Genomic DNA, 26,435 nt, shown 5'->3' on the forward strand with positions numbered 1-26,435 from the left:
TTGTATGACGTTCTGTATAGTAGTGTGTATATCTGTCTGTCTCTTATATGTCATCATGATTTGTGTGCATGGGGATCTCATCTTAAACAAGCTCAGTGCTTAATGAGCCTTCCAGTTTAGTAGACCTTGTATTGTGAATTTGTACTTCCATGTACTGTTGTTCTCATGTCTTACTAAATAAAATACAACAATAAATCAAACATAAAGTAAGAAATACCTCCACATTTATACTTAACCCATTAAGACCTGGAACGCCTCTGTGTCATTTTAGATTTCTTTGACTATTCAAAAATAGCAGATCTACAAGCTCATAGCACGACACAGAGTACCGTGCTATGAGCTTGTAGATCTGCTATTTTTTTTTAAATCGTGTTTTTTTTTTGTTGCAAATCTTTGAATATCTATTATACCCGAGTAAATGTACTTAGTTACTTTACACCACTGGACAAGAGGAGATGCAGCCAGCCAGGTGAGAGGAGGAGGAGGAGAGGGATGCAGAGTAAAGTGGTGGAGGAGGTAAAGAAAGAGGTCAGAGGCGAATGGCTTCCCAGCATCCTCGATGATTGTTCGACCTGAAGTCGGCCATCTTGGATCGTATGTAGCGGGGAAGACGGATTGATGCGGTGAGACAATTTTCCGGTCATTTTCTCTCCAAAATGAATACAGTCGTCGGCGCCTAGACGACCCTTACGGCACTATGCGAGTTAATATGTGGAGGAATAGAGGCTGGGGTGTTCTAAACGGTTCAGCTCGGCGGTTTGACACGGTCGCCTTTTGTGTTTTTGTTCCAGCAGACCGACGGTGGGCAATAGTTTTTAGGCCCAAATCCCCAGCAAAACACCGCTAAAAGCTCCTCTTATTTCGCTCTCATTCTCGGTTTCGTCTCGGTGCTTGGTACTTAAATGTCCGGGGGATTCACCGGTTAAGTGGCGTTATGACGGGGCTCGCCGTTTCCTTCGACGTGGCTGAGTTATTTCACAATGTTTGCGAGTTAGCATTGATTAGCTAGCTTGCAAAAAAAAGAAGCTCCATAGACAACCAGCCAAGCAAGCAGCCTAGCATACAGTGTTGCCATGTCCGCTTGTTATAAGTGACTATGGGCTTGTTTTGTCTGTTAAGTTGCTTGTAAATATTGGTATGTTGCGGTTTTATGGGCTTGTTTTCTAAAGAGTAGTTGTTGCTTATTTGGGCTTGTTTCGTAGCGTTGTTTAAACCAGTGGTTCTCAAACATTTTCATGTCAAGGAAACCCCCCAAATTAATGTATTTGTCCACCGACCCCCCCCCCCATCTAAAAACATTTTTTGTGCCATGGATCGAGGGACCCCCCATACAATATTTGAGTTGTTAAAATAATCCAAGCCCCTCTAAGATTGTATTTGAAAATAACAGATCGCATTTGTAAGCTTGTAGAGCGATTATTTTCAAATTGCCGATGTATATGTTTGAAGTGTGGCCCATAGTCGCTTCTTTTGGGATTGTTTTCCTTGACCTGGTTGCTTGTTTCTCTCCTAGAATCTGGCAACACTGCTAGCATATTAGCCATAGCTGCAAATCTTAGCTCTCGAGCTAACGTGTCAGTCAATCTGTGAACCTAACTAACCACATTCCGGCGCCTCTAAGGTGTTGTGCAGCCCTTTTTTTGTTTTACCCATCATTTGCCCAAATGACGGGTGTTGTAACGTTTTAATTGCCATGCATAGCTTAGAACAGGGACTAGCATTAAATGGGTCACTTGTTGTGACAGCAACAACTCAAACATGCTTACAAGCCACGTCCCCGTTGTTTACAACCGTTAACGTTACAACAAAAGATAGTTTGATTGATTGAATACTTTATCAACAGTTTGCAATAAAAGCACAGAAAGTACATTTCTATACTAAAGGATGCTAAAAGGATTTAACGCAAGAAAGCCCTATGGCTTGTTTCCATTGGGGTCCTGTGTGTTCAATTCATCGAAACATTTAATGACAGAACAAATAAACAATACCATGACACATTATGTGTGGTATATCTATGCTACGTGCTCTAAACCAGGCCACATAAGTTGTACCGTTTGTTTACAGAAGTGGAAGAATAGACTACACTGCCCGTACCACTCATTATTAATAATGCAATGCACCTGTGGTCATTGTAGAACTTATTTGATGTTTCCCTGGCTGATAATTGTTCACCATACTACTTCCTATTGGATCGTTTCCTCGCTTATTATTTCCAGCTATGAGACTGACAGACAGTTGTGATGTATGTGTTTGTTGTTTGGGAAGTTTATGCTGGTTTCCCCCTGTGTTATCACTGGTGAAGTTGTAGTAAGCATTAAGTGGGGGCAAATTGAGACAGCCAACACTTGTATGGCCTTGTGTTCCATGAATGATGAGATAACTCATTTGATTGATTGATTGAATACTTTATTAGACAGAAATGTAAATGGCAATAGGTACAGCCAGACATTTGGGCTAAATTTAAGGATAACACAAAAAAATCCTGGGGACTTGTTTCCATTGTGGTCCTATGTATTAAATTCACATACACATACATACACTTTCTTATGCTGTATACCCTATGTGTTTTTCTATGCTGTTAACATTGCCTTTGTTTCCCAACACTGGCAATGTAACCATTTTTTTGCCCCATAAGAAGCTAAAGGTCACTTTCTCTATTGAAGAGAATGCCACATCAGGTTACACAAAGAAGAAATTTGATATAACACACACAACAGGCTTGCATTCAACCTACACTACTGCCACTGCGCGGAAGTCGACATGATTTTAAACTTACACCAAACTGTTGTGTTGTTGTAACAATGCATCTCAGCAGGGCCAGGCATACGTTATAGGTTTCATAACATAGAACTCAGGAGCCTGGTTTCATTTGCATCTGTTGTGTTTTCCAGGTGACACACGGCATGTTTGGTGCTAACAGGAAGAAGTTTGTGGAAGGGGGGGTGGATAGCGACTACGCGGACGACTCCAGTCTATACTACAGCCAGCAGTCTATGTTCCCGCCCCACCGCACTGACAAAGACGTACGTTCTGTCTGTCTTGTTTATAGGTCTTCCAGCCTGTCTGTATATGTATTTTTTTGTTGCATATTTCCATGATTTTTAGCATTAATAATCCCTTTAGTATTGTATAGCTTTTTTCCCCTTTTGACCCCCCTTGTTTACTCTGGCATTTACTCACTCAGATCTTTCATTCTGGATAAGAGCATCTGCTAAATGTCTAAAACTCATGTTATAATAATCATTCTTAAATCATACCTGTTGAACTGCCTGTAACTGAAGTATACCGATAGAAAAGCATAGGAAGAGGAAAGATGCCACCCAAAGGAAGCTATAGTGTAGTGGAAATCAACTGACTGACAGGCCAGGGGGTCCCCAGCAAAATGAGCTCAAAAACAATTTAACCACTTTAACCCTATACATGAGCTATTTGAAAATAGCTGATCTACAAGCTCACAACGTGTTGCATCGTGACGTGTTGTGAGCTTGTAGAACTGCTATTTTCCAAATAAAAACTTTGATCGAATTTTGGAAACATTTTAATCTTGTATGTGGGTCTCTGGCACAAAACATTTTTAGAGGGGTACGCGGCCAAATCAGAACCACACATGTCCAGAACATACCCAGACAGGGCAACATCATGCATGTCCAGAACAGACCCAGACAGGGCAACATCATGTATGTCCAGAACATACCCAGACAGGGCAACATCATGCATGTCCAGAACATACCCAGACAGGGCAACATCATGCATGTCCAGAACAGACCCAGACAGGGCAACATCATGCATGTCCAGAACAGACCCAGACAGGGCAACATCATGCATGTCCAGAACAGACCCAGAAAGGGCAACATCATGCATGTCCAGAACAGACCCAGAAAGGGCAACATCATGTATGTCCAGAACAGACCCAGACAGGGCAACATCATGCATGAACCTTGCAGGTCCAGATTACAGATTGACCACGTAAACCCTCTATACTTAGTAAAGTAATACTTAGTTGAGCATGGTCAGCTCTCTACTTGGTCTGCTCTTTTATATCTCACTACACCAAATTGCTTTGCAGAAAATATCTGATCTACAAGCTCACTGCAGTTCTAGAAGCGCGTTGTGAGCTTCTAGATCTGCTGTTTTCAGTGAATGTTCCCCCAGCTTAGGGATGTGGGGTTCAAGTAGTGAAAGAACATAGCAATGATTGCAGCAATATTATCACACTGTAGACTAGAGTAAAACACACATGACTAATTATCCTTTACAATAATACACTGCATGTTCACAATCTGAGGCAAACTCAGTAGAATATGAAATAAATAAGATCAGTGTGTTTGATGGTAATTCTTATGGACAAAATTAGTTTCTGGCTAGCGGTTATGGTGCTGGACAAACCCTGTCTGGATTCGTTTTTTCTTTCTTTTTTTCTTCCCACTAGCTGGTTACTCAGATCATATCCCTGTGGAAAGCCCCAAATGCACAAAATGCATGAATATGGTTCTGACAAACATAACTCAGTGGCCTGGCTCAACCATATATCACTATATATCAACTATATACCACTTTATTCTGAGACATTGCAGCATAGGGAACAGACTGGAACTGTGTGTGTGATGGCTGGCTTCTTGGTAATATAATACTAGTAAGATAAATAACCCTCCAATGTTTACATTTACAATTTAAGCATAAGTGTATGCTTGCTTATTGATATATAGCCCTCATCGTCTTATCTGCTGCATCACACTGTGTGTTAATTGTGGTAGCTAAATGGGCAGGATATTAGGCTGTGCACATGTGTGCATTTAATTTGATTTATTAGCATGTTGGCAGCTCTTAAAAATAAGACCCTTATTGATTTGGTGAAAGTTCAGTAAGTGTGAGTATCTTTTGTTTTTCTTTTGTTTTTTTAGTTTGTTTGTTTCTGTTTTACAGATGCTGGTGTCTCCATCCCCTTCATCGACAGGTCAGCTGTCACAGTTGGGAGCAAGCTTATACGGCGGCCCTCAGAGTAAGAATATAGCACAGACACAAACACCACTCCAGCTGTGATGGTTGGAGGTAGTTTTGATGCTAAATCTGATTTTGTTATGCTAAATCCACATCAGTCCCTCTTTAGGTTAGCTTTTAGTTTAGGTTGCAGAACATAGTCTCTGCTGGAAATGTACGGTAGTCATGACATTCCTTACACATCAGGTCAGTCATCTGCTCAAATGAAAATGGTGAGACGACTTCACTGCAGATTACTGTCTTAAGAAGTAAATGTAACTCTTGTTTGTTTCTCGCTCTCTGTCTCTCCAGGCGCTCTAGGGTTTCCCATGCGGGGTATCAACAGTAGTGCTGCACCTCAGTTGAGTCGGAGTGGGCTGAATCAGCCTGCTAACCAGTTAGCTAGCCACGTCAATGCACCTAACACTGGCACCTTGCACACCCCCCCTTCTCCGAGCAGGTACATATCTCGTCTGAGCAAGCAGGCATGCTCTTGATTGACGAGTAAACATTTCTGCAGACCGTTTTGTAGGTTAGTTTTCACTGAGTTTGCAGCCATGGCTATTAAGAGTATCCACAGGTATCACTGAGTGAAGGGAGGGAAGCACATTCAGCCAAGTTAGCAAAGGCCTTAATATTGTATTAACCACAATACACCCGGTGTCCCTATTTCAGGCAATAAAAGATACATAAAGAAATAGTGAAAACAGCAGATTTTCAAGCTGGCATTACGATACATTGTGAGCTGGTAAATTGGCTATTTTTGCTATTTGTCATGCAGCAAATTATAGGGCTTAGGTGGGTAAATGATTTGTTCCAGTCATACTCAAAGAAAATATTTATTATAATTTTGGTTGCTTAGTTATGAGCTGAGATGTAATATTAGCCAGACACAGCATTGTCTTATATGATTAATGTTTTCTGCTGTCCACTTTTAACACGTCCCTCTTTCACTCCTCTCCTCCTTTGAACTATCTCCAGGGGCATCTTGCCTATGAGCAGTCGAAACATGCTCAACCACAGCCAACAGGTTGGATCCGGTGGTCCGGTAGGCGGCTTGGGTGGAGGTGGCGTAGGGGTAGGTGGAGAGAGAGGAGGAGGAGGTGGCAGGAGTGCGAGCATGGGGAGTCCCAGCCGATCGTCGCCCAGCATCATCTGTATGCCCAAGCAACAGCAACCACGACAGCCTATAGGCAGGTGAGACAGAGACACTATATTCTATTTATTCAACACACGCATGAACCGGTCCGTATGTAAAGCACAACTCAAGTTCAGTGTTTGACCACCTTGTGTGTTTGTGTGTCAGTATGTCAGGGTTCGGGATGAATAGGAATCCAGCATTCGGCATGAACAGCTCCTTATCCAGCAACATATTCAATGGAACAGGTACCAAACACACATACACAAATACAGAAGACATACACACAGCTATACACCTAGTACATAGACAAAAAGGTTATATTTTGCAGTTTTATAGTAGTTTATTTGTATTTGCTATTTGAAATTGTGTTTATGGATACTCAGATTTAGTCCTGCTAATAATCTGTTCTTGTGTGTTGTGTGTGTGTGTGTGTGTGTGTGTGTGTGTGTGTGTGGGGCTGGCTGTATGCGCTCGCACGTGTTCCAGACGGCAGTGAGAACGTGACAGGTTTGGACCTGTCAGATTTCCCAGCATTAGCAGACAGGAGTCGGAGAGACGGGGGTTCGAATCCCACCCCGCTACTCAATCCCTTGGCTGGACGGGCTCCTTACGGTAAGAGGCGGAGTGGGTGTATGCTTTGTGAGTGTGAGCCATGGTGTGGGATGTACACCGAGTGACACATTTAACGAAACACCGGCTTTGTCGAGCATCTACACAAATTGTGTAGATGCAGATCCTGATGTAGATCCTGACATGCACTGCAGGGTGACTGCCGTCTTCATTAAATCACATACCTATATTGCCTGTACCATAATCCATAAGGGTTTTAATTAGGGATGTTAGCAATGTGTCAACTTTTGACTAGATTTTCGACTCGTGCTCCTGACGATTCTAAAAATGTATTTTTAAATATATACATTTTGTAATGGCTTCTCAAAAACCTTTATTACAAAATAGACAGTTCAAAATGTAAAACATGATTTAAAAAAATCCAAATGTGTGTGCTCTGTCGTGACCATCACCGCTTTATGTCTGTGCGTTCCTGCCTAGTGCCTGTTTTTGCTTCGGTGTACGGCAGTGTCACGCAGGGAACACAGCTGAGCTGACCTACAAGCCCACACCGCTTGCATCAGCGACGCTTTGTGGTCTTGCAGATGGGCTTGGGCGGAGCTATAGCTCTGCTCCGTTAATAACTGCATGTTGCACACGGACAGAGAGAAGCAGAGCTGAACTCCTCTACATTACAGACGGACAATGTTACATAAAAACATTCGCTTTTGTCATACTTATTAAAGTTTCTGAAATGTAACTTTCAAGAGAAGTTTATTGGGGGAAACTTTAAGGGCTGCTGGTCGACCAACGTGGTGTCTCTCAGCGTGACCACAACACAGACACATTGGGTGGTATGGCAGCGAAAGGGTACAGGACCACGGGTCCATTTGGTTCCGTGCGGGGACGCTGGAGAGAGAAACCTGGTATAATATGACTGTGTCATATCTTGTTTATTAGTATGTATTTTTGGCGAAACATTTCAACTGGGTATAACAACAGAACGGGAGGTCACGATGAAAAAAAAATTCTTCCGCGGAAGCACAGTGATTTCCTCTGTGATTAGCAACCATCAGGGGATTGATCATACTGGGGATAAATATTCTGTGACTACTTAACACATTGGATGCCAGAATTTTATAATAACAGAATACGTTCGGTGCCGGGAATCTCACCGTTAAGCTCCATTGTGCTGTTTAAAGCTGTAGACTCCATGACGAGCGATGCATGAAAAAAAAAGCATGCCTACATTTTACCCGATGGTCCTGGCTAACGGCTGGAACGATAACATCTCTCAGCGATCGCGGATGCAAAATGAGTTGTTTTCCCCATAGAAAAAAGTTTCGGAGTTATAGGCGTTTTAGAGAAGGAAATAGACCGGAAGCGGATGGGGAGCCATGTTTTTCACACGATGATCCATCTGGCCCTTCCTTCTCAGAATCGCCTAGGGTGATCCCAGAGCTGCTCTAGCCCCTCCCGCATGGAAATAAACGAAAAAAACAAAAAGATAAAAATCACGTATTTATACCTTTTTTAGGAAAGTTGGCACTCCACGGGTGTATTTGCAAAACCGTATTAATACGGTTTTGGCACTCAATGTGTTTAAAAAGCTTACAAAAATAAAAACCTGGCAGCAGCTAAAAAAAGCGTATGCATAGTACCTGGCAGTGAATGTGTTAAATGTCAATTTTAACATTCAAATAAGTTTTCACATTCGAATTATTTTCGAATGGCTAAATTCATTCCGACAGCCCTAGTTGTGTGCACGCTGACAGGTTTGGTTACCTTCTGCTTGAACATGCTTGAAAGCCCGCTTGAAAATGTCAGCTTCACGTGCGGTGTGGGACGATTTAGTCAAGCTTGATGATAAAACGGTGCAATGCAAATTGTGCAGCACAAAGTATGCATATCAACGTATCAATCAGTGCTGTCAAATTACATGAAAGCGAGACACCCACGCGTTACACTTCTTTGGCACTCTGGGCCTTGGGGGGGAAAAAATTACGTATACACGTCAATGGCACTGAATGAGTTAAGACAATTGGACCCAAACCACACATGCCCACTTAAGAATAATGGTGAAGGATGACTCAGCTGAAAATCACCTTTTTTCACATCTCAGAAGACCACTGCTTATGGTTTTTGCACCAATTGACTGTCAAACATGCAATTGTCTTTGTAATGAGGGGGTTATGCACTGCAACCCTACTATAATATCCTCCCTTATGTTGTTGTCGACTGACTGTTCTTACAGACAGTCTGATCACATCCTGCACTCACATTCTCTGTCACCTGAGGAAGAATTACTCTTCTATTGTTTTCCTCAGCATCTGTCATTGAATGTGCACTTCCAAACACAATTTCCTACCATATTTACTACTGGCTTTCTCATGGATCGAAATGCAGATGTCACTTTAGGCGGTGGTTCTCAACCTTTTCAGGCCGCTACCCCGATTCTCCCCAACTTGTAGATCAGCTATTTTCACATTTTTTTCTTATATTCTCTTCTTTCTTATATTATTTGAAAAGTTTGTTGATTACTTTTGTTTTGAGGTATTAAAAACGTCTTAAAAGTCCTAAAATTGTCACTTCACTGTCATCTGGGGACAGTGAAGTGAAGTGTCACCCATCTTTATGTGTGTATTTATGTTCTTTTCTCCGTGTGCATGTGCTCTATATGTGGTTGTGGGTGTGTTTCAGCCAGGTTTACCAAGTTAATAATTCATAATGAAATAATGAATTTTCTTCTTAGTCATACTGAATTTACACTGGCACAATTAGGGCAACATAATAACGTAAAACTTTTAGCAAATGTACAGTAACAAAAGTACCCCAAAGGAGTGGGTACTTTATCATTATTATTTTTAGATTCACTAAGTAAAACGCTAACACCTAACTTCCCCCCCACCGTCTCCATTCAGTTGGCATGGTAACCAAGCCGTCCAATGAGCAGTCCCAAGACTTCTCCATCCATAATGAGGATTTCCCAGCTCTCCCTGGGCCAAACTACCAAACAAAAGACCCCACCAGCACCAACGAAGACAGCAAAACCGTGAGATGCCTCTCTTTTCTTTGAGCTTGTCTTTTTGTCTGTCTTTTCGGTATGTTTCATTCTTCCTTCCGTCTTTGTTCTGTTCCAGCTCAACATGAAACCATTTATTAACACTGATTGAACCAACTGACTGTCCCTCATCCTTTTTTATCCGATCAGAATCTCAACTCGTCGGGGAAACCCGCCTCCAACACAGACGGTCCAAAGTTCCCCGGAGACAAGAGTTCTGTGGTACCTAGCAACAACAACCAGCAAAAGAAAGGAATTCAGGTGCTCCCCGATGGTGAGAGGCAAACACACACATCATACACACGTGCGGTTACATTTTATTTTCTATTAACTGAATCCACACCAGGGGGAAATGTTAAGATTTTAAGACTTTTATGCATCAATGCATTTGACCTTAGTCCGTTAAATCAGGTGGACTGACATACTGTACACCACACAGACCCCTGGGGGTCTGGTGAGGGGGTTCCAGTGGGTCCCACAAAATTAGTTAATATAGCCTCAAAATCAGGTGAACCACTTTAGCTTCAGCTTTTAGAAAATTGCCAAATTACAAGCAAACAATGCGTTGCATCGTAATACATTGTGAGCTTGTAGATCTGTTATTTTCAAAAAATCATTAAAGAATATATATATGCAGTCAAAAGTCTTGCTAAATAGGGGTGCTTGAGATGAAAAGGTTTGAGAACCTGGTTCTCAGAACCTGTTTGATACACAAACCCATTGTCTTCAACTCTAAATGAAATGTGTGTGTGCATATCTTCAGGGCGTGTGACCAACATCCCCCTCGGTATGGTAACGGACCAGTTTGGGATGATTGGTTTGTTGACATTCATACGTGCGGCAGAGACGGATCCTGGCATGGTTCACCTAGCGCTGGGATCTGACCTCACAACGCTCGGCCTCAACCTCAACTCACCTGAGTAAGAGAGACACACACAGACAGACACTGTACGCATACATACAGAAGAATACGATGTGTTGGGATGGAACTTAATAACCCTTGGATTAAACATTTCTGTCTACACCTCTTTGTCTCTCTCTGTCTATCCTCCTCATCTCTCAGAAATCTCTATCCTAAGTTTGCATCTCCGTGGGCATCAGCTCCCTGTCGGCCACAAGACATAGGTGAGTCTCCATACTGGCCTACAAACAAACACAGTGCATGACCTGCCAAGGTTTCCTACAACGCGTCTTCTTTCTGCACATTTGTTTGTGATCTGTGATCACCTGATGAAAGTCACTACAATTTAACAAACATTCCATTAGCTCCCGGCCTGGCATGTTGACGCTAGCACTCTTAAAGTATCAGATCACAATCAAATGGAGTCTTTAGCTTGGACCTTTTGGCTGCTCTAACCAGCGCAGTGGCCTTGTAGTTAATGTCCGCCCTGAGGTTGGGATTCAATCCCCAGCCGAGTCATAAAGACTATAAAAAATGGTACCCAATGCCTCTCTACTCAGCATCAAGGGTTGGACTGGGGGTAAGTCCCTGCGACATACTAGTTCTACTTCATTCCTACTGACCACCAGAGGCAGTGTTTTCAACACCTGGATATCCATCACGCGCTCGCGTATGGGTCGAATATTAATACCAACAAAGTCACTCGTGACCTGTGTGCACGCACGCCACCTATATAGGGGCGGGGCACACAGCGTTCATCCTCTTTCATCTTTTCGCCTCCAAGAGCGTAGGTCGATACTTGCAGCTGCGCGTGAAGTTTCGTAACCAACACGGTTGGGGCTACGGACTACGGTCCGTCCTCCAGAGACTGCGTAGCCTGCTACCATGGAATTACGTTACCCCGTTTATAGGGGCTGTCGGAAAGGAACAAGGAAAAAAAGGAAAAAAAAAAGTGCGACGGTGAATGGAGTTAGCGGTTGCTTGCTAGCATTGGAGCTAACGACAATAACACCGTTGACTTTCCCCACTCCACCGTTGTTGTTGAACCTGGCACGGATAACTATAGAGGAGCCATAGCTGTGCATTGGCGACGGTGAGTGCATGTATTGTGCTGTTTACAGACAAATAAAGTAAAAGAGGGGAAAGTATTCAGCGTTGAGGATGTATCCCATTCTGCCGCTTTGAGAAGACCGTCTCTCGCCTCGATGACACGACGGCGGTGGAGCCAGATTGACTGGTTAATGTGTCTCATAGAAGGTGTTCTTTCGCCTCGAGGAGACGACCAAGGCGTTAATGCGCGCAGTGGCAGATAACTGGGCTCCATTAAAGTACAAATACCTAAGCGAAATTGTACTTAAGTACAGTACTGAGTACATGTACTTAGTTACTTTACACCACTGTATGAGCGCTCTTCGGTGAATGTTTTTGCTGAAAGTGGTTCTCACTTTGACGCAGACATTCTATCTACCAGACATATGGCGCGTGTTAGCTTGATTGCTATCCGGCTCAGTCAGTACACTGTCTACCTGCAAGTCTGTAGGTCCCTGGTTCAAACCCCAATTTAACCAGTCCAAATATAATTTAGCTGCAGCTAATAAAGGACATCCATAGTGTGCTTCACTCTGTCGTTATTGGACGATATACTGTGTACCTATTACTACATGTACTTGGGCCGCGCTATGAGCTTGTAGATCTGCTATTTTTGAATAGCCCAAAGTGTAAATAATGCTTTTTAGCTCAAATCTAAAAATGACACAGTTCCAGGTCTTAATGGGATAAAAGAGGTCTCGCTGATCAATGACAGCTGACTTAAGCAGCATATATGCCAATACTGCCACTGTGTGTGCTTAACCTCACAGTTTGAGTGTGTATCATAGCTTGAGTGTGACTCGCTGCTGCTATTCAGGTTATACTGCTTTGTGCTTGGTAGTAAAATGGAATTATAATACTGGTATGGTTCAAGTGTGTCTTGCCTTGCCATCACTTGGTTTTCATACTGTGGGTACTTGACACATGACTTGACACTGTGGCTTGAGTGGTTGTCGCTCCTTGCTACGACAAAGTTACATATTAGTAACATTGTACTCTGGGTACTGATAATCAATAAGCTTTGTTAATTGGCAATGGATCCCCATTAGCTGCGGCAAAAAGGGAAACCAGCAGCTATTCTTCCTGGGGTCCAAGACAACATTAATTAACATTAATGTTAATTGTGTTAATTGTGTCCAAGACACAATACATTAACAAGTACATATGTACTTGACGCTGTAGCTTGAACGATTCTCGCTCTGTTGCTATGGCTACGTTACCAATAGCACAAGTGTATCTCACTCTGCTGCTGTTACCCACTAATACTGTGTGTACCTGGTACTCACTACTGCTATTCAACATATGCAGTATACTGTGAATACTGATATCGTAGCTTGAGTGTATGTCACTCTGCTGCTATCCAGATAATACTATGTGCTTGGTAGTGAAATTTTCTTAAAGAATTCTATATGACGATTGAAGTGTGTTTTGCTTTGCCACTTCTTGACTATCATACTGTGTCCTTGACACTGTAGCCTGAATGATTCTCGCTTTTGCTACGGCTACGTCATCAGTAGTATTGAGTGTCTCACTCTGTTGCTGTTGCCCATGGATTATTGCAACAATTGCTGGTCCCAGAAGGGAAGGTCCATTACTTGTGCCGGTCATGTCCTGACTATGGTGCCTGACACAGGCTATGGCTGTGAATATTTGGCTAATTGCAGCGGCATACTGCTGGCAGAAAGGTCGACTGGGTTGGCCTGGTTGGGGCGGATTTGCCTCCCACAGGGATGCTAGCATTGAGCCCTCTGGATGCTTTCTCAGCTAGAGGAATTGTCAGGATGACTAACTCTTGGCCACTGTATTGAAAGCAGTACATGGAAGTACAAATTCACAATACAAGGTCTACTAAATTGGAAAACTCATTAAGCACTGAGCTTGTTTAAGATGAGATCCCCATGCACACAAATCATGATGAGGCTGGACAGGGAAAAAGAAACAAGAAATAATGACTGACAGTCATGTTATACCAGCTGCATGCTGTATTTTGCATTTGTAAGCGCCACTGCGGCGTGCCCCCCCAATGGAATATACCCCTAGCATTGGGAGTGTGTCTCGGGAACTGCTTGTCAATCGACGAAAGAAGGGAAAAGGATTAGCGTTGAGAGTGCATCTCGCTCTGCCGCTTTGAGAAACCATGACGGGCGGCCCACCGCCATATAGCGTAAGCATTAGGAGTGTGTTTCGCTCCGCTACTGCTTGTCGCTGGAAGAAAGGAGTGGAAAGTATTAGCGTTGAGAGTGTGTCTCGCTCTGCCGCTTTTGGAGGGACCACGCCACTGCGGCGTGCGCCCACTGGAATATACCGCTGGCATTGGGAGTGTGTAGCTCCGCTACTGCTTGTCGCTGGACGAAAGCGTTGAGAGTACATAGCCCAGCTGGCCATATAACGGCTTGGCCTAAATGGATGCGTCCAACAACTATCGTCGTTGTACACCCTCGGTGCCGTACATCATGAGATTTGGCATGTGGGCCAGTTCCAGAACCTCTTACCAAGGACTGGTCAGCCATGGGGAGTACAGCCCAATATGGCCTAGACCTAAGGCTAGTGGTTGATGCCAACATTGCTTACTTTACTTACATTACCTTACTGTAAGTCGATCCGGATTAAGAGCGCCTGCTAAACGCCTAAACTATGAACATTGCTTCTCTGGTGGTGTCACTAGATGAAGCTGTTGAGCTGGATGACCGTTGCTCATGGCCACAGTTTTAGCTGGTCTGCTAACTAGAGCCATGCCACAGCGGCTGGAATGTGACGTATTGGACATTCCCTTGACTACCTCGCCCTGGCCCTCCGGCATGCGAGTGTTGATGCGCAGACACAGCGCCTATCCAGCGCCTATCCAGCGCCTATCCAGCGCCTATCCAGCGCCTACCCAGCGCCTACCCAGCGCCTATACAGCGCCTATACAGCGCCTATACAGCGCCTATCACTCTAGGCGGTTGCTTGCATGATTAGAGAATTGGCACTGTCTACTTTGGTAATGAGCCAGAGCCTCTGGGTGTCCCGGGTTTGACGCCAGGCCAGAAGTGGGTCAATGTGTGTCCCTGTCTGAGCCCCTAATTGCCCCATGAGCGCAGGAGAATGGCTGCTCACTGCTCCTAGTAGTTCTAGGATGGGTAAATAAATACAGCGGACACATTTCACGCTTGTACAAATGTGCATATATATTTTGTGGCTTGGGCTTCGAACCCCAAGACTGCAACAGAATGGTGAGGGTCTCCAGCCAGTGTCGCTAATGCACTGGACCTGCGTGCAGTGCACCTGGCCCTCAGGATGTTATGGCGTGTTCAATAACACAATATGTCAACAGTCTGCCTTCTGGGGCGCTTGACCCAGTCAGTCTCTGCAGGAGGCTTGGAAGCTCCTTTCGTGGACCTTGCCTCATCTTGCAAATTTCATAGCAATGAGCTTGTTGGGTGTACAGTCCAGGCTGCGGACATGTTTCCCACTGGAAGCCTCTTGGATCCGATAGCAGTTCGTATCACGGGCATAGGTATGGCAGAGCGGTAGTACCGTTAGCCTTGAGGGCATAACGCGTTGTTGACTGTAGGTCTCCCTTCCGGGGCAGACCAGTCCGTTAGGGCAAGATGCTCTGGCCTACTGCAGCTTCTCAATGAAGTGCCTTGGCCTCTCCACAGAGACAAGATCTCCTGTCACAGTTAGGGGGGGAGGTGCATGTGGCATCCTCACTCCTAACCTTCGGCTGCGTCATTGACCACTGAAATTCAAAACTATTGTCCAAAAATTACTGGATTTTTGTGCATCGTACACCAGGGCGTTGCACGCCAGCGAGTGTAGACTGTGCTCTAGTCGGGGCAAGGGCCACTGCATAGGTTGGAGCGTTGCTCTGTGCTTATGCTGCCCTAGATATCTGCGGATGATGTTAGATAGAGGGTTCAGCCTCTCTACCATTGAGATGCTCTCCGCGTGTGGCCCCCACAGGTGGCATGGGTGCCTTCATGATGCTTGCCTGTGGTATTGGAAGCTTTGTCCCCAGCCGGTACATCGGGCTGCTCTCAGATGACTATCTGCTAGTACTCTTTGTCCTCACTGCTTCATCTGCAAAAGTGAGTAGATGGGCTTCATGCCCTGGCCATTGCCAGAGACTGTTAAAGTGGGATTCCGATGGGTCTGGGTTTACCATATGGCCGACCCCTCCTCACGTCCTCAGAGGCTTTCTGCATTTCACGTCAGCTAGCCTGTTGATTTGTTAGTTTGCTCCTCAACCAGAGGTGGAGCAACTGCATTCTAGTACCTGCCTATTGTGTCCCGTCCGGGCTCTGTGGCAGGACATAGCCGTGATGGCTGGAGTTTGGTTGTATTTGTCTGTGAGGAAGGGCACAGCTGTGCCTTGGCTTAATGGAGACTTTCATTGCTGCGTTCAGGCAAATGTACGTCTTCAGGGGGCCTCTAGGTTCCCCCAAGGCCTTTCTTGACTGTGGGTGTTGCCAGAGCCTCTCCCTCAGTGATGCAGGCTTGGAGCAGGCCAGGAGATGCAGCCGATTGGGCTTCATCTTTCATGGGCTTTTGCCCGCTCCTATATATAGTCAACCTGGCCGTCTCGCATCCTGTGGCGACGGCTGTGGTGTTGTCTGTTTATTCTATCTGCAAACCGACTTCGGTAAGCGCAGATTCCTCGTGACTATGTTGGTATTAGTCATCCAGGTGTTGAAAACACTGCCTCTGGCGGTCAGTAGGAATGAAGTAGAACGAGAGTTATGCATATAACTAAGGTTCTACGAATTCCGGATGACCGCCAGAGTTGACTGTCACTCGGAATCTCATTCTCGACGAAAAGATTTCATGAGGATGAACGCTGTGTGCCCCGCCCCTATATAGGTGGCGTGCGTGCACACAGGTCACGAGTGACTTTGTTGGTATTAATATTCGACCCATACGCGAGCGCGTGATGGATATCCAGGTGTTGAAAACACTGCCTCTGGCGGTCATCCGGAATTCGTAGAACCTTAGTTATATGCATAACTCTCGTTCTCATGTCCAGGGGTTGTACAAACATCATGGCTGGGGCCTCACCCTACCGAAACGGGAGATAAGTTCCTGACCCATGGGCCACATGGCACTTCAACAAGGCTCCTTTTGGCTTCTCTTCTGCTGCAGAGGAAAAGAGAGTACAAACAGATGCAGACATTACTTACTACATTGGAGATGTTGCATTAGCATGTTAACTGCATTAATATAGCCTACATCAGGGTTCTCAAAGTGGGGTTTGGTGACCACGGCCAAATGCATAACAATTTGGGGCCCTTCACATTAACATGTTTGAGAACCACTGGCCTACATGGATACAACATCATGTAGTTGATTAGGCTCTCTACAAAGACACTGTCCTGAAAAAAATATGTAACTATTTAAATGGTTGTTGTGGGAGAGATTACCAAACAAATTTCAGAATTCTCATTTCAGCAATTGGAGTCCTAGTATTGCGATGTCGAACTTCAAGCCTCATATAATATGCATAATTATATAATAAAGTAAACAAAAAGTCTTGCTATCACTAACAACTGCAAGTCAGCAATTGGGACTTACCAGTAAAAACAATGCCCTAGGGTCGAGTGGTATTAATTTTTTCATACCATGAAACGGTCCGCCAAAATGATCGAGGTACAGACCAATTATTTGTTTACCAACATTGAGACTGGACGCACAGGTGATTGTTTCATGCAATCAATTCCCAACATATTGTTTCAGGGTTCGCTGGTTTCAGTTCATTCAACCTCCTCTTGTGTGTTTGCTAGTGAGGGGCGTCCTAGCAAGACATGACAGAATGGGTTTCATTTGGTGCCGGCCTGCGCGCGCATACTGGTTCTTATCAGTGTGACGTCGTCTGTTAAGGGGTCTCTATACGATACTGTGTTAATAAAAAAACATTGCAGGGGCTGGCGGGAGCTGCAATGTAGATATCAATAGCGGGATATCTCCCAACTGACAGAAATTCAATTGTCTAGACAGTGACACTATTCCATGCGTCTTGATTCTTAATTCCTTTAACTTTCACAAATATGTCCAGTTTGTACTTCGTAACTTGGACAGTTCCTCGTTCACTTGTATTCTCGTTTACAGGCCTGACTTTTTCCTTCCCCCAAAAAATCCTTTCTAGTTTTGCTTTAATAGAAGAGAACATTAGATCCATACATTCAGTTAATGCCAATGTTATTTGTCTGTTTTCTTCATCCAGACATGCTGAACAACTTGAAGGATAATACCCCATCAGGAAGAACCATGTTGTACTTGCTCATCCAATTATATCTCTGTTCGCAATGGAAACAAAACTCTCCTTTGCAATACAAATGAGATATCAATATACCTCATAGACGGTCCATTTCCCATTTAGACCTGAGGCCGATTTTAAAAACGGCATCTAAATCCTGACCTAGTTCTGAAAAAAAATAAGTTCTGAAAAACTTCAAATATTTACCGTAATTTTCGTACTATAAGCCGCACCTGAATATAAGCCGCAGCAGCTAAATTGAATGATTTGTACATATATAAGCCGCACTGGACTATAAGCCGCGGGTGTAAAATCCATAGATTTAGGAGGTCCCCTAGTGGCCGTTAGCTGTAAAAATCCATAGATAAGCCGCACCGTCATATAAGCCGCAGGGTCGAAAAATGGGGAAAAAGTCGCGGCTTATAGTCCGAAATTTACGGTATTCAAAAATTACAAAAAATGTATGTTGCTATATACTGTACATAGCAACAGCAACCCCAAAAGGGGTTCCCGTCTTGAAAGGTATAGTTACAAATAGGGGTTCCCGCCCTATATGGGTTAAGAAACTCCATTGAGTCTTGCTAATGTTAATGTCTCTAACGTTGACACTATTTGCACTTCCCAGACAGGAACTAACTTCCCTCACGCATGCGCTACCCCAGTGGACTGTGCATTGTAAAGAACAGAATGAGGGGAAAATGCATTAATAACTCAACAACTTTAACATCGGAAGCCAATGTCTGCTATACATTATCTTCATTTGCGTTGTATGATGTGAGAAAATGTTATGATGTTAATGAAATGGACACTGTTGCTATTTTCAAATACCCTGGGATAACGTGTTACTGCCTGATTTTAACCTCCACACATCAGTTAAAAATCTCCTCTTCAGCTGTCCCAACATAGGGAAAATAATAATATTTTTTTCTGACTACTAGTTGTCTCCATTTTATGCTACGCCCAGGCTCACAGTTCTTTGCTTTTATGGCATGATCTGTTTCACTTCCTCCCGTTAGAATGCTGTTTATGGCCACACTGCCTAGAACAGTTTGTCTGGATGTATGTACTGTATGTACATCCCCTTAGATGTAGAGTAGTCACAGCGCATGCCGCTTGCTCAGTCTGCATGCATGACATCATGAAACGGAAGCATAAGTGGCCACGTAAGCCTGAAGTGCCTGTGGAAGCTATTTAAATTTGTCCAAAATGAGCCATCAACCATCACCACACTAGGACATGCACACAAGCAGCCGGTCTGTACATTCCAACTTCACCACCGAACATGGCAGTGTGATTTTTGCAGCTTTGTTCACAAACTGCACACACAGTTACTACTTATTGATATTTAAGGTTGGACAGGGAGGCCATGCCGGTAATTAGACTTGAGTTCTATATCAGGCGTATTCTGTGTGTTTGTGTCTTAGTGCGCATACTGGAAGAACACGTGATACAAACATTGAAGGGACCCTTATCTCCTATTATGCTTTTTAGTGGTATTTCTTCAACTAGTGGTAAAAAAAAACACTGCATTGGCTACCTTTTTAAACATACACTTTTACTGCTGTTGTTTTTGCAATTAACTTGTATGAATCCTTGATGTGATGCAACTTACCTGTGTAATGCGTATACAAACCTAGTGGAGGTGCTAGAAGGAGGACTGTTGAGGTTGTATTTTGTCAATTTGGCACCTCCCAACTAGGGATGGGACGATAATCGTAATTATCGTTTATAGTGATAAAAAACACCCACAATGATCGTATCGTGGAGATGTTAATTTACCGTGAAATTGTCCTCCATCATACATGAATTAGCTTTTGTTGAGCCGCAAATTCAGTACCACTTGAACCCTCTATACCCTTTGGTACGCTCTTATTTCACTCTACACAAATCTATTTGCCAAAAATAGCAGATCTACAAGCTCACAATGCATTGTGTGCAACGCAACACATTGTGAGCTTGTAGATCGTCTATTTCTGCCGAACGTTCCCCCCAAAATAGGGATGCTGGGCGTTCAAGTGATTAAACAAAAGTGCCATTTTGAGTTTTAAGCATATTTTGATTATCTCGATAATATCATTAATCGCAATTATTTTTGCCACAATAATTGTGACATGTAATTTTCATATCGTCCCATCCCTACTCCCAACCCATTTTTGGGGAAATTTGGCTCACAGCACCTCTAGAAGCCTCAACTGTGAACTCTGCCCTCCCTCCACCGGCCTCCCTCTGCACACACTTTGAACCCAGATCAAAGCTGCCTTCACTTTTGCTGTAGCTACACCCCCCAGAATCAAATTGTCATGGACACGTCGTTAACTCTGTGACTTCTCTCCCCCATCCACGCAGACTTCCACGTACCATCGGAATATCTAACTAATATCCACATAAGGGACAAGGTTTGTACCGCACACACCTCTCTCTCAAACATCATTTTAAATTAGCTTTATGTTAGAATGCTGTGTTATCAGTGCCTTTTTTTGTTTTGTTTTCCTCAAATGGTGGAATAAACATCTTTATCTGGCAGTGTTTAAAAATATCAGAATCTGAAATGGATGTAATTCTTTGAATTATTAGTTGACCATAAAAATTAAATACATTTTTCAAGCTCACAACACGTAACAACATTATGAGCTTGCAGATTAGCTAGTTTTTTGTTATTTCTTGGGGGGGGGGGGACTTTCAAAATGTTAAAGTTCTTTGCTATAATCTCATGCCAAAATTAGGACTTGAGTTAAAGTGGTTAATACAATTCTTGGAATGCATTGAACTTAATATAATGAATTGTCTTTGTCAATGTTACTTTTGTTAAAACATTTCTCTGCCTTCTGTTTGTCTGCTCTCTTGTCTTTTCTGTCTGCAGTTAGCAGCTATCAAGTTGTCTCGGTACGGGGAAGATTTACTGTTTTATCTCTACTATATGAATGGAGGAGACCTGCTACAACTATTGGCTGCAGTAGAGCTGTAAGTATACTCTGTTATACCAACATACCTATGCCATCCACCCCCCCTCAACCACTTAAACACTCTAGTCTAAGTAAAACGGACTTGAAGCAAAGTTCTGCTTGTGGTGATGCAGATTGTATAGGGAAAAATACTGAGGCACTCCGTCTTCAGGTGAAAAAAATTCTTGAGCGAGACAACAGAGATAACCAACACATTTTGACTATTCAACAGGGTCTAAAACAGACTTGAGTTTTACTCTACTTGTTGCGCTGTTTTTCCGACCCACACCAACTCTCTTCACCAAAAATAGCAGCTCTACAAGATTGGCTATTTTTGGCAAATGTTTTCTCCAGAATGGGGACGCTGGGGTGAAAGTGGTTAAAAAATTCAGATGTGCCTTGATATGTTGGGCTTGCCTATTGGTGTGTCTTGAGCACAAACAGCTTGAAAACCACTGCTTTGATCCAACAGTCTTTTAGTCAGTGTCACTGTGATGGGAGTTTGGAGGACCCACATGCATGCACCCTCTACCTTTAAAATGATGTGTGAGTTTACTGTGTATGTGTTCAGGTTTAACAGGGATTGGCGGTACCATAAAGAGGAGCGGGTTTGGATCACACGGGCGCCGGGTATGGAGCCCACACTGAAAACCAATGCCTATGAGAGGGGGACCTACTACTTCTTTGACTGCCTCAACTGGAGAAAGGTTGCCAAGGTACAGAAAATTAAAGGGTGGCCTGGTGGTTCAACTGGAAGGTCCCCAGTTTCATCATTGGTGTCTCCATTTACAAGCACACCACATCCAGGATACTTACCTGTATCGCGGCTATGCCATGTTCACAATTGTGTTTTTCATGTGCACCTTAATGGGATGTTTTCCAACATTGCCATTTCTGTGAGCGCGTAAATACAGAGCATCTTTGCTGATGTGAGTTAATCCAAACGGAAAGATTGGTTTCCTTTTCACATTTTGCCAAACATTGAGGAAAACGGATGGTAGGGCTGCATTGTCTAGACAAGTTTCAGTTTTCTGCTTTGCATGTAGTTAGGATTGGCATACTGAGCATGCGACCAGGAAACCCAGCCGTGTATATGATGGCATGTTTACATGTTTCAGCATCCAACATGATAATGATATATTCCAGGTGCAGTAGAGTTACTCCTAGTCTAAGCTCATCTGGGTTATTGTGAACAGGATACAGTGTTTTCAGATTGTACATACAAAGTTTCCACACGGCAACAACAATATATCATTTGTGTAGACTTGTTGCAAATCCACTATGAATGCAGACTGAAAACACAAATGCAAGCACAGATTGTGGACATACTCAGCCACTTCCTCGTTATAAGTCTGTTATTGGCATAATGTCATTAACAAAAGAAATGAGTGGCTTGGGCTGAGACTGCTTGGGCTGAGACTGCTGAGACTGCTTGGGTAAATGCTTGGGCTGAGCTTGGGCTGAGACTGCTGAGACTGCTTGGGTAAATGCATGGAGTTGACTGTATAAGTTAGCGATGCACCGATGTGAAATTTCTGGCCCATATCCGATATAATAATTTCTCTTATGCCGATAACCGATATTAACCGATGTCAATATGAGCTCATTCTGTATTAAAAAAAAAAAAAAAAAAAATTCTATTCAGAAAAATACATGTAACAGGGTATCTGCAAGTCAGATTGAACTTTTTAAATATATTTAAGATAGGGGTGTGCCGATATATCGTCCCACGATTTTTTTTTTTACAATGATAATAATCAGGCATGCAAACAGCCCCGAGGTGAAAAGGGTGACAACATGTTCTTTTTTCTTTGGGTCAGGTGTCACACTATTGCCCTATTTGGATTCAAAACGGCTATTGTAGCTGAAAAGCTACAAGTTTGCATGTCTGAATAATGCAAAAACAGAATTACTTGTTTGCATTTGCTTTTTTTCTCCCCCCTATATATTTTCATAATAAAAAAGTGCGTATCGTATCGAAATCGTATCGAAGTTGTGAGCCCAATATCGTATCGTATCGTTTCGTGAAATTAGTGTATCGGCACACCCCTAATTTAAGTAATGTACCATTAACAAACAGGCACAGAAGGACACCGATAACTCAGATTTTTGTTGGCAAAATTGGCAAAGATTTGTTAAATTGTTTACCATTTTTGGCCTATAATTAAACACAACACATAGGCACCCAACACTTTTTTGGGGCTTCTTTTCATAGACCTGCTTGTTTCTCTCGAAAAATCTGGCAACGCTTGTCACAGATGTAGATTAGCCGTTTAGCTTGGCACAAACGTAAACAGCAGCACGCTGCAGTCATAGATAAATGCTGTATTTGCTGGTCAACAACTTCTGGATATGTGTGGCTGGCTTCCATGTCATATAAAGAAACATCGGAAAAGTACCGTTGACCTGGAAGATTGTCCTGATACTCTTTGGGTAGTGTCGAATAACTTCACACGGCATCCTCCTCGCATAACTTTGTCCTTGCAATTGTTGCATATTGCAATTCTCGTCTTTTTTTTTCTTTTTTACCGTGAAACATGCCCAGACCTCGCTGCCTCTTTCTCATGTAGTGTTAGTGGTAGCCTGGAATCCAGACTGATTCGCGCCGTTCATTGGACTTTACCATTTCAAGAAGCGAAGTGATTAAAAAAAAGTCTGCTGAACAGAGTGAAACAGTCTGGATGCCAGGCTAGTGTAGTGGTAACTGTTTGTCTGTCTGAATCCCAGGCTGCTTAAAGTTAATAACAAGGTCTGCCCCTTCCACCAGGACTGAAGTCCATACACATACAGACACACCGACACACCTACCCCCCTATGCTATCCCCACCACACACACACTCACACTCACACTCACACTCACACTCTACTGCAGCAGCTAGACAGAAGCAAACAATCATCGGTTGTTCACATCGGGCCATTTTTATCGAACCAATGCCGATGTATTCAAAAATAACTAACATCGGCCGATTCCGATTTACGATATTATATTGTGCATCCCTAATATAAATGATATAATATCAATATATTTCTGAGCCCCATCTCAAACTCTCGTCAGGAGGGTAAACAGTATCATAATACAAGCAAATGTCTAATGCCCAGATCACCCACTCCTCGTTGTGCTTTAATAATACAGAGATATATTCTTCATTTTCTTATTCTCTCTGTGTCTCTCTCCCTCCTTCCCTCTCCAGGAGTTCCATTTGGAGTATGATAAGTTAGAAGAGCGACCTCATGTTCCCTCCACCTTCAACTACAATCCCGCCCAGCAGGCGTTCTGATTGGCTCAGTCTCCTTCCTGCCTACACACCATTGGCTCTCCTGGCTCATCAACCAACACTTTGCCCCCCCAACCACACCCCCTGACCAACCAACCCAGCCACGTGGTTGCTTGTTAGAGGTGCCCTTTTATTTTGAATATATTCAAACTGAATCTGGCCAATGAGGACTCACTGCCCAGCCCACCCAAAAGAGATGCTATATATTTTAAACTTTTATGTTTCTTTTTCATTTTTTTACCTCATTTACCTCATTTTTTCCTTTTCCACCCCTCCATTGTTTTGCATTTGTTGGCCTGTCATTTGGAGCAACTCAGATTAGATTTTTTTCTCCACAGTTTTCAGTGATGCATAATAGCCTTCATTACAATATAGCTACACATTAACACACAGCAAAGGTATCCATCTCAACAAGTGATAGAGTTGTGCATTGAGTCTTGTTTTAAATTGTCAGATGTTTTTCTCTTTTTCTTTTAAGGAAAGTGAGATTTTAAGTGTGATGGCGGACGTTAAGGTCACTCGTTAAGATGGATGTTTTTTGTAGCGTGCAGACAGTCACACACACTGATGGACTTTGGAAGGAAGTGAACATTTTTTTTACTTTTTATTTTCTTCCTACAGAGTCTCTAATGTTCATACTCTAGTTCTTAAAGGAGTTCATCCTTGACAAAAGCACTCATCCTTGACAAAAGCACAGACTGGAAACCCACACACAGGTACACAAACATACACCAGGTCAACCAATGCAGACTGACGAGCAGAAGGCGACCAGGAGAGAAAATGCAATGTAAATTGTAGCACTATTTCGTAATAAAAGAAGAGAAAAGATATTTGGTTTCATTGATGTTATGTAATGACTCAGAGCAGAGGCAATTCTAAACCAGTCTGTATTAGCTTTGGGAACTGCTGGGCTATCCAGTGATTTTCAGTGGTAGAGAGAGGGCTCTGTACTTGAGCCTAACTTCCTCTGTGATTTTTCACCCCCCCGCCCATTTTTCTACAGTAAAGGCTGCCCTTAAGTTATTGTGAATGTCAGCATTCCTCAGTGAATAACAGCGAGCACAGCTAGTCGCAAGCTAACAACGGATTGACAAAATCAATTATATTTGTAGAAACAAATCTCAATTAGTATCCCCACAGTGTGTGGTGAAGAAATATATTCTACTCAAAAATATGAAACACTTAAGGTTTCGGGCTAACACCAGTACAATCATTTCCATTTCCGTTTTCATTGCTTTAGTTTCTTTTCATCTCCTCCCTTGTTTTCCAGCATGTGAATTCTTACTTTACGCTGGACTACAGATATTTACCAGAGCTTCTATTCAGTTCAAACTTATTCCCTGCCATTTTGTGTTGATTTTGATTGCAATCCCTGGTTCTACCAGCCAATTAGATGTCGTTTCAGGACCACTGGCACTTCAGGACAAAATTCAAACAACAAATCTCCACTCCTTGGCACAATTTTATAACAAAACAAATGACATCGCATTTTATATTCACATTGCATTTTGTCCTTGATTTTCTTCTTCTTTTTTCAGGCACCATATATGTGATAATAATGTACAAATATATAAAATATAAAATTTACATATATATGACCTCTATTTTGAAGAAAAGGGCAAAAATAGAAAAAATTGGCCGGGCCATTGCTAATGACAACGCAATAGTTGACTGACTGTTACCGCAGAAACGGTACCACAACGATGATAGCCATGGAGATGCTTTTTGGGGGACCACACCTGGCGACTTGCAACATTTCAACCTAGCAACAATCCCTGTGACAATAACGGCAACAGTTGCCATGACTACAGGGGCCAGTTCATTCAAACTGCAGCAAGCCAAGGACACGCCTGCAAATCCGTGACCTGTTTTGGAGGAATTTGATTGGAGGACGAGGACCGAGGCACTTGGCCTACGGCTGTTTTATTAAATATGGCAGCTAGTGTTTTAATAGGAAAATATAAAAGAATAAAAAATATTCTGGTAATTAAATTATAACAAGAGTTTTGCAGAATTCTTTCGGTGAGTGTTTGAGTGTGTTATAATTATGGTGTAATGTTAATGCATGGCTTCGCAACGGTTCATCTGCTTGTATATTGTCAATATATATATTTTCCCCGTTTGTCGGAGTACTTAGAAGGCAGTCTCTGATGTTAGTACTATGACGTCCATTATTTTATTTTGACACCAGCGTTGCCCCTGTATGTCGAGGCCAATCTGTTCAATCTGCCCAAATGACAGTGAATTGACAATTTAAGGACATATAAG

The 26,435-nt window shown here is 43.0% G+C and overlaps 1 protein-coding gene across 1 annotated transcript; it reads left to right on the forward strand.

Moving 5' to 3' along the window:
- Positions 1-494: 494 nt before the first annotated feature.
- On the forward strand, positions 495-24,997 carry LOC308079907 (CCR4-NOT transcription complex subunit 2-like). The gene is made up of 15 exons (XM_080421535.1): positions 495-623; positions 2,892-3,023; positions 4,924-4,999; positions 5,290-5,437; positions 5,959-6,174; positions 6,284-6,363; positions 6,605-6,730; positions 9,589-9,719; positions 9,879-10,002; positions 10,492-10,648; positions 10,792-10,853; positions 20,297-20,346; positions 20,811-20,911; positions 21,464-21,608; positions 24,084-24,997. The coding sequence occupies exons 2-15, from the start codon at positions 2,904-2,906 to the stop codon at positions 24,168-24,170; spliced, it is 1,623 nt and encodes a 540-aa protein (XP_080277661.1). The 5' UTR covers positions 495-623; positions 2,892-2,903; the 3' UTR covers positions 24,171-24,997.
- Positions 24,998-26,435: the final 1,438 nt, after the last annotated feature.

The sequence above is a fragment of the Gymnoscopelus braueri genome (assembly GCF_963280865.1).
Source record: "Gymnoscopelus braueri genome assembly, chromosome: 23".
In the NCBI taxonomy this organism is placed as follows: domain Eukaryota; kingdom Metazoa; phylum Chordata; class Actinopteri; order Myctophiformes; family Myctophidae; genus Gymnoscopelus; species Gymnoscopelus braueri.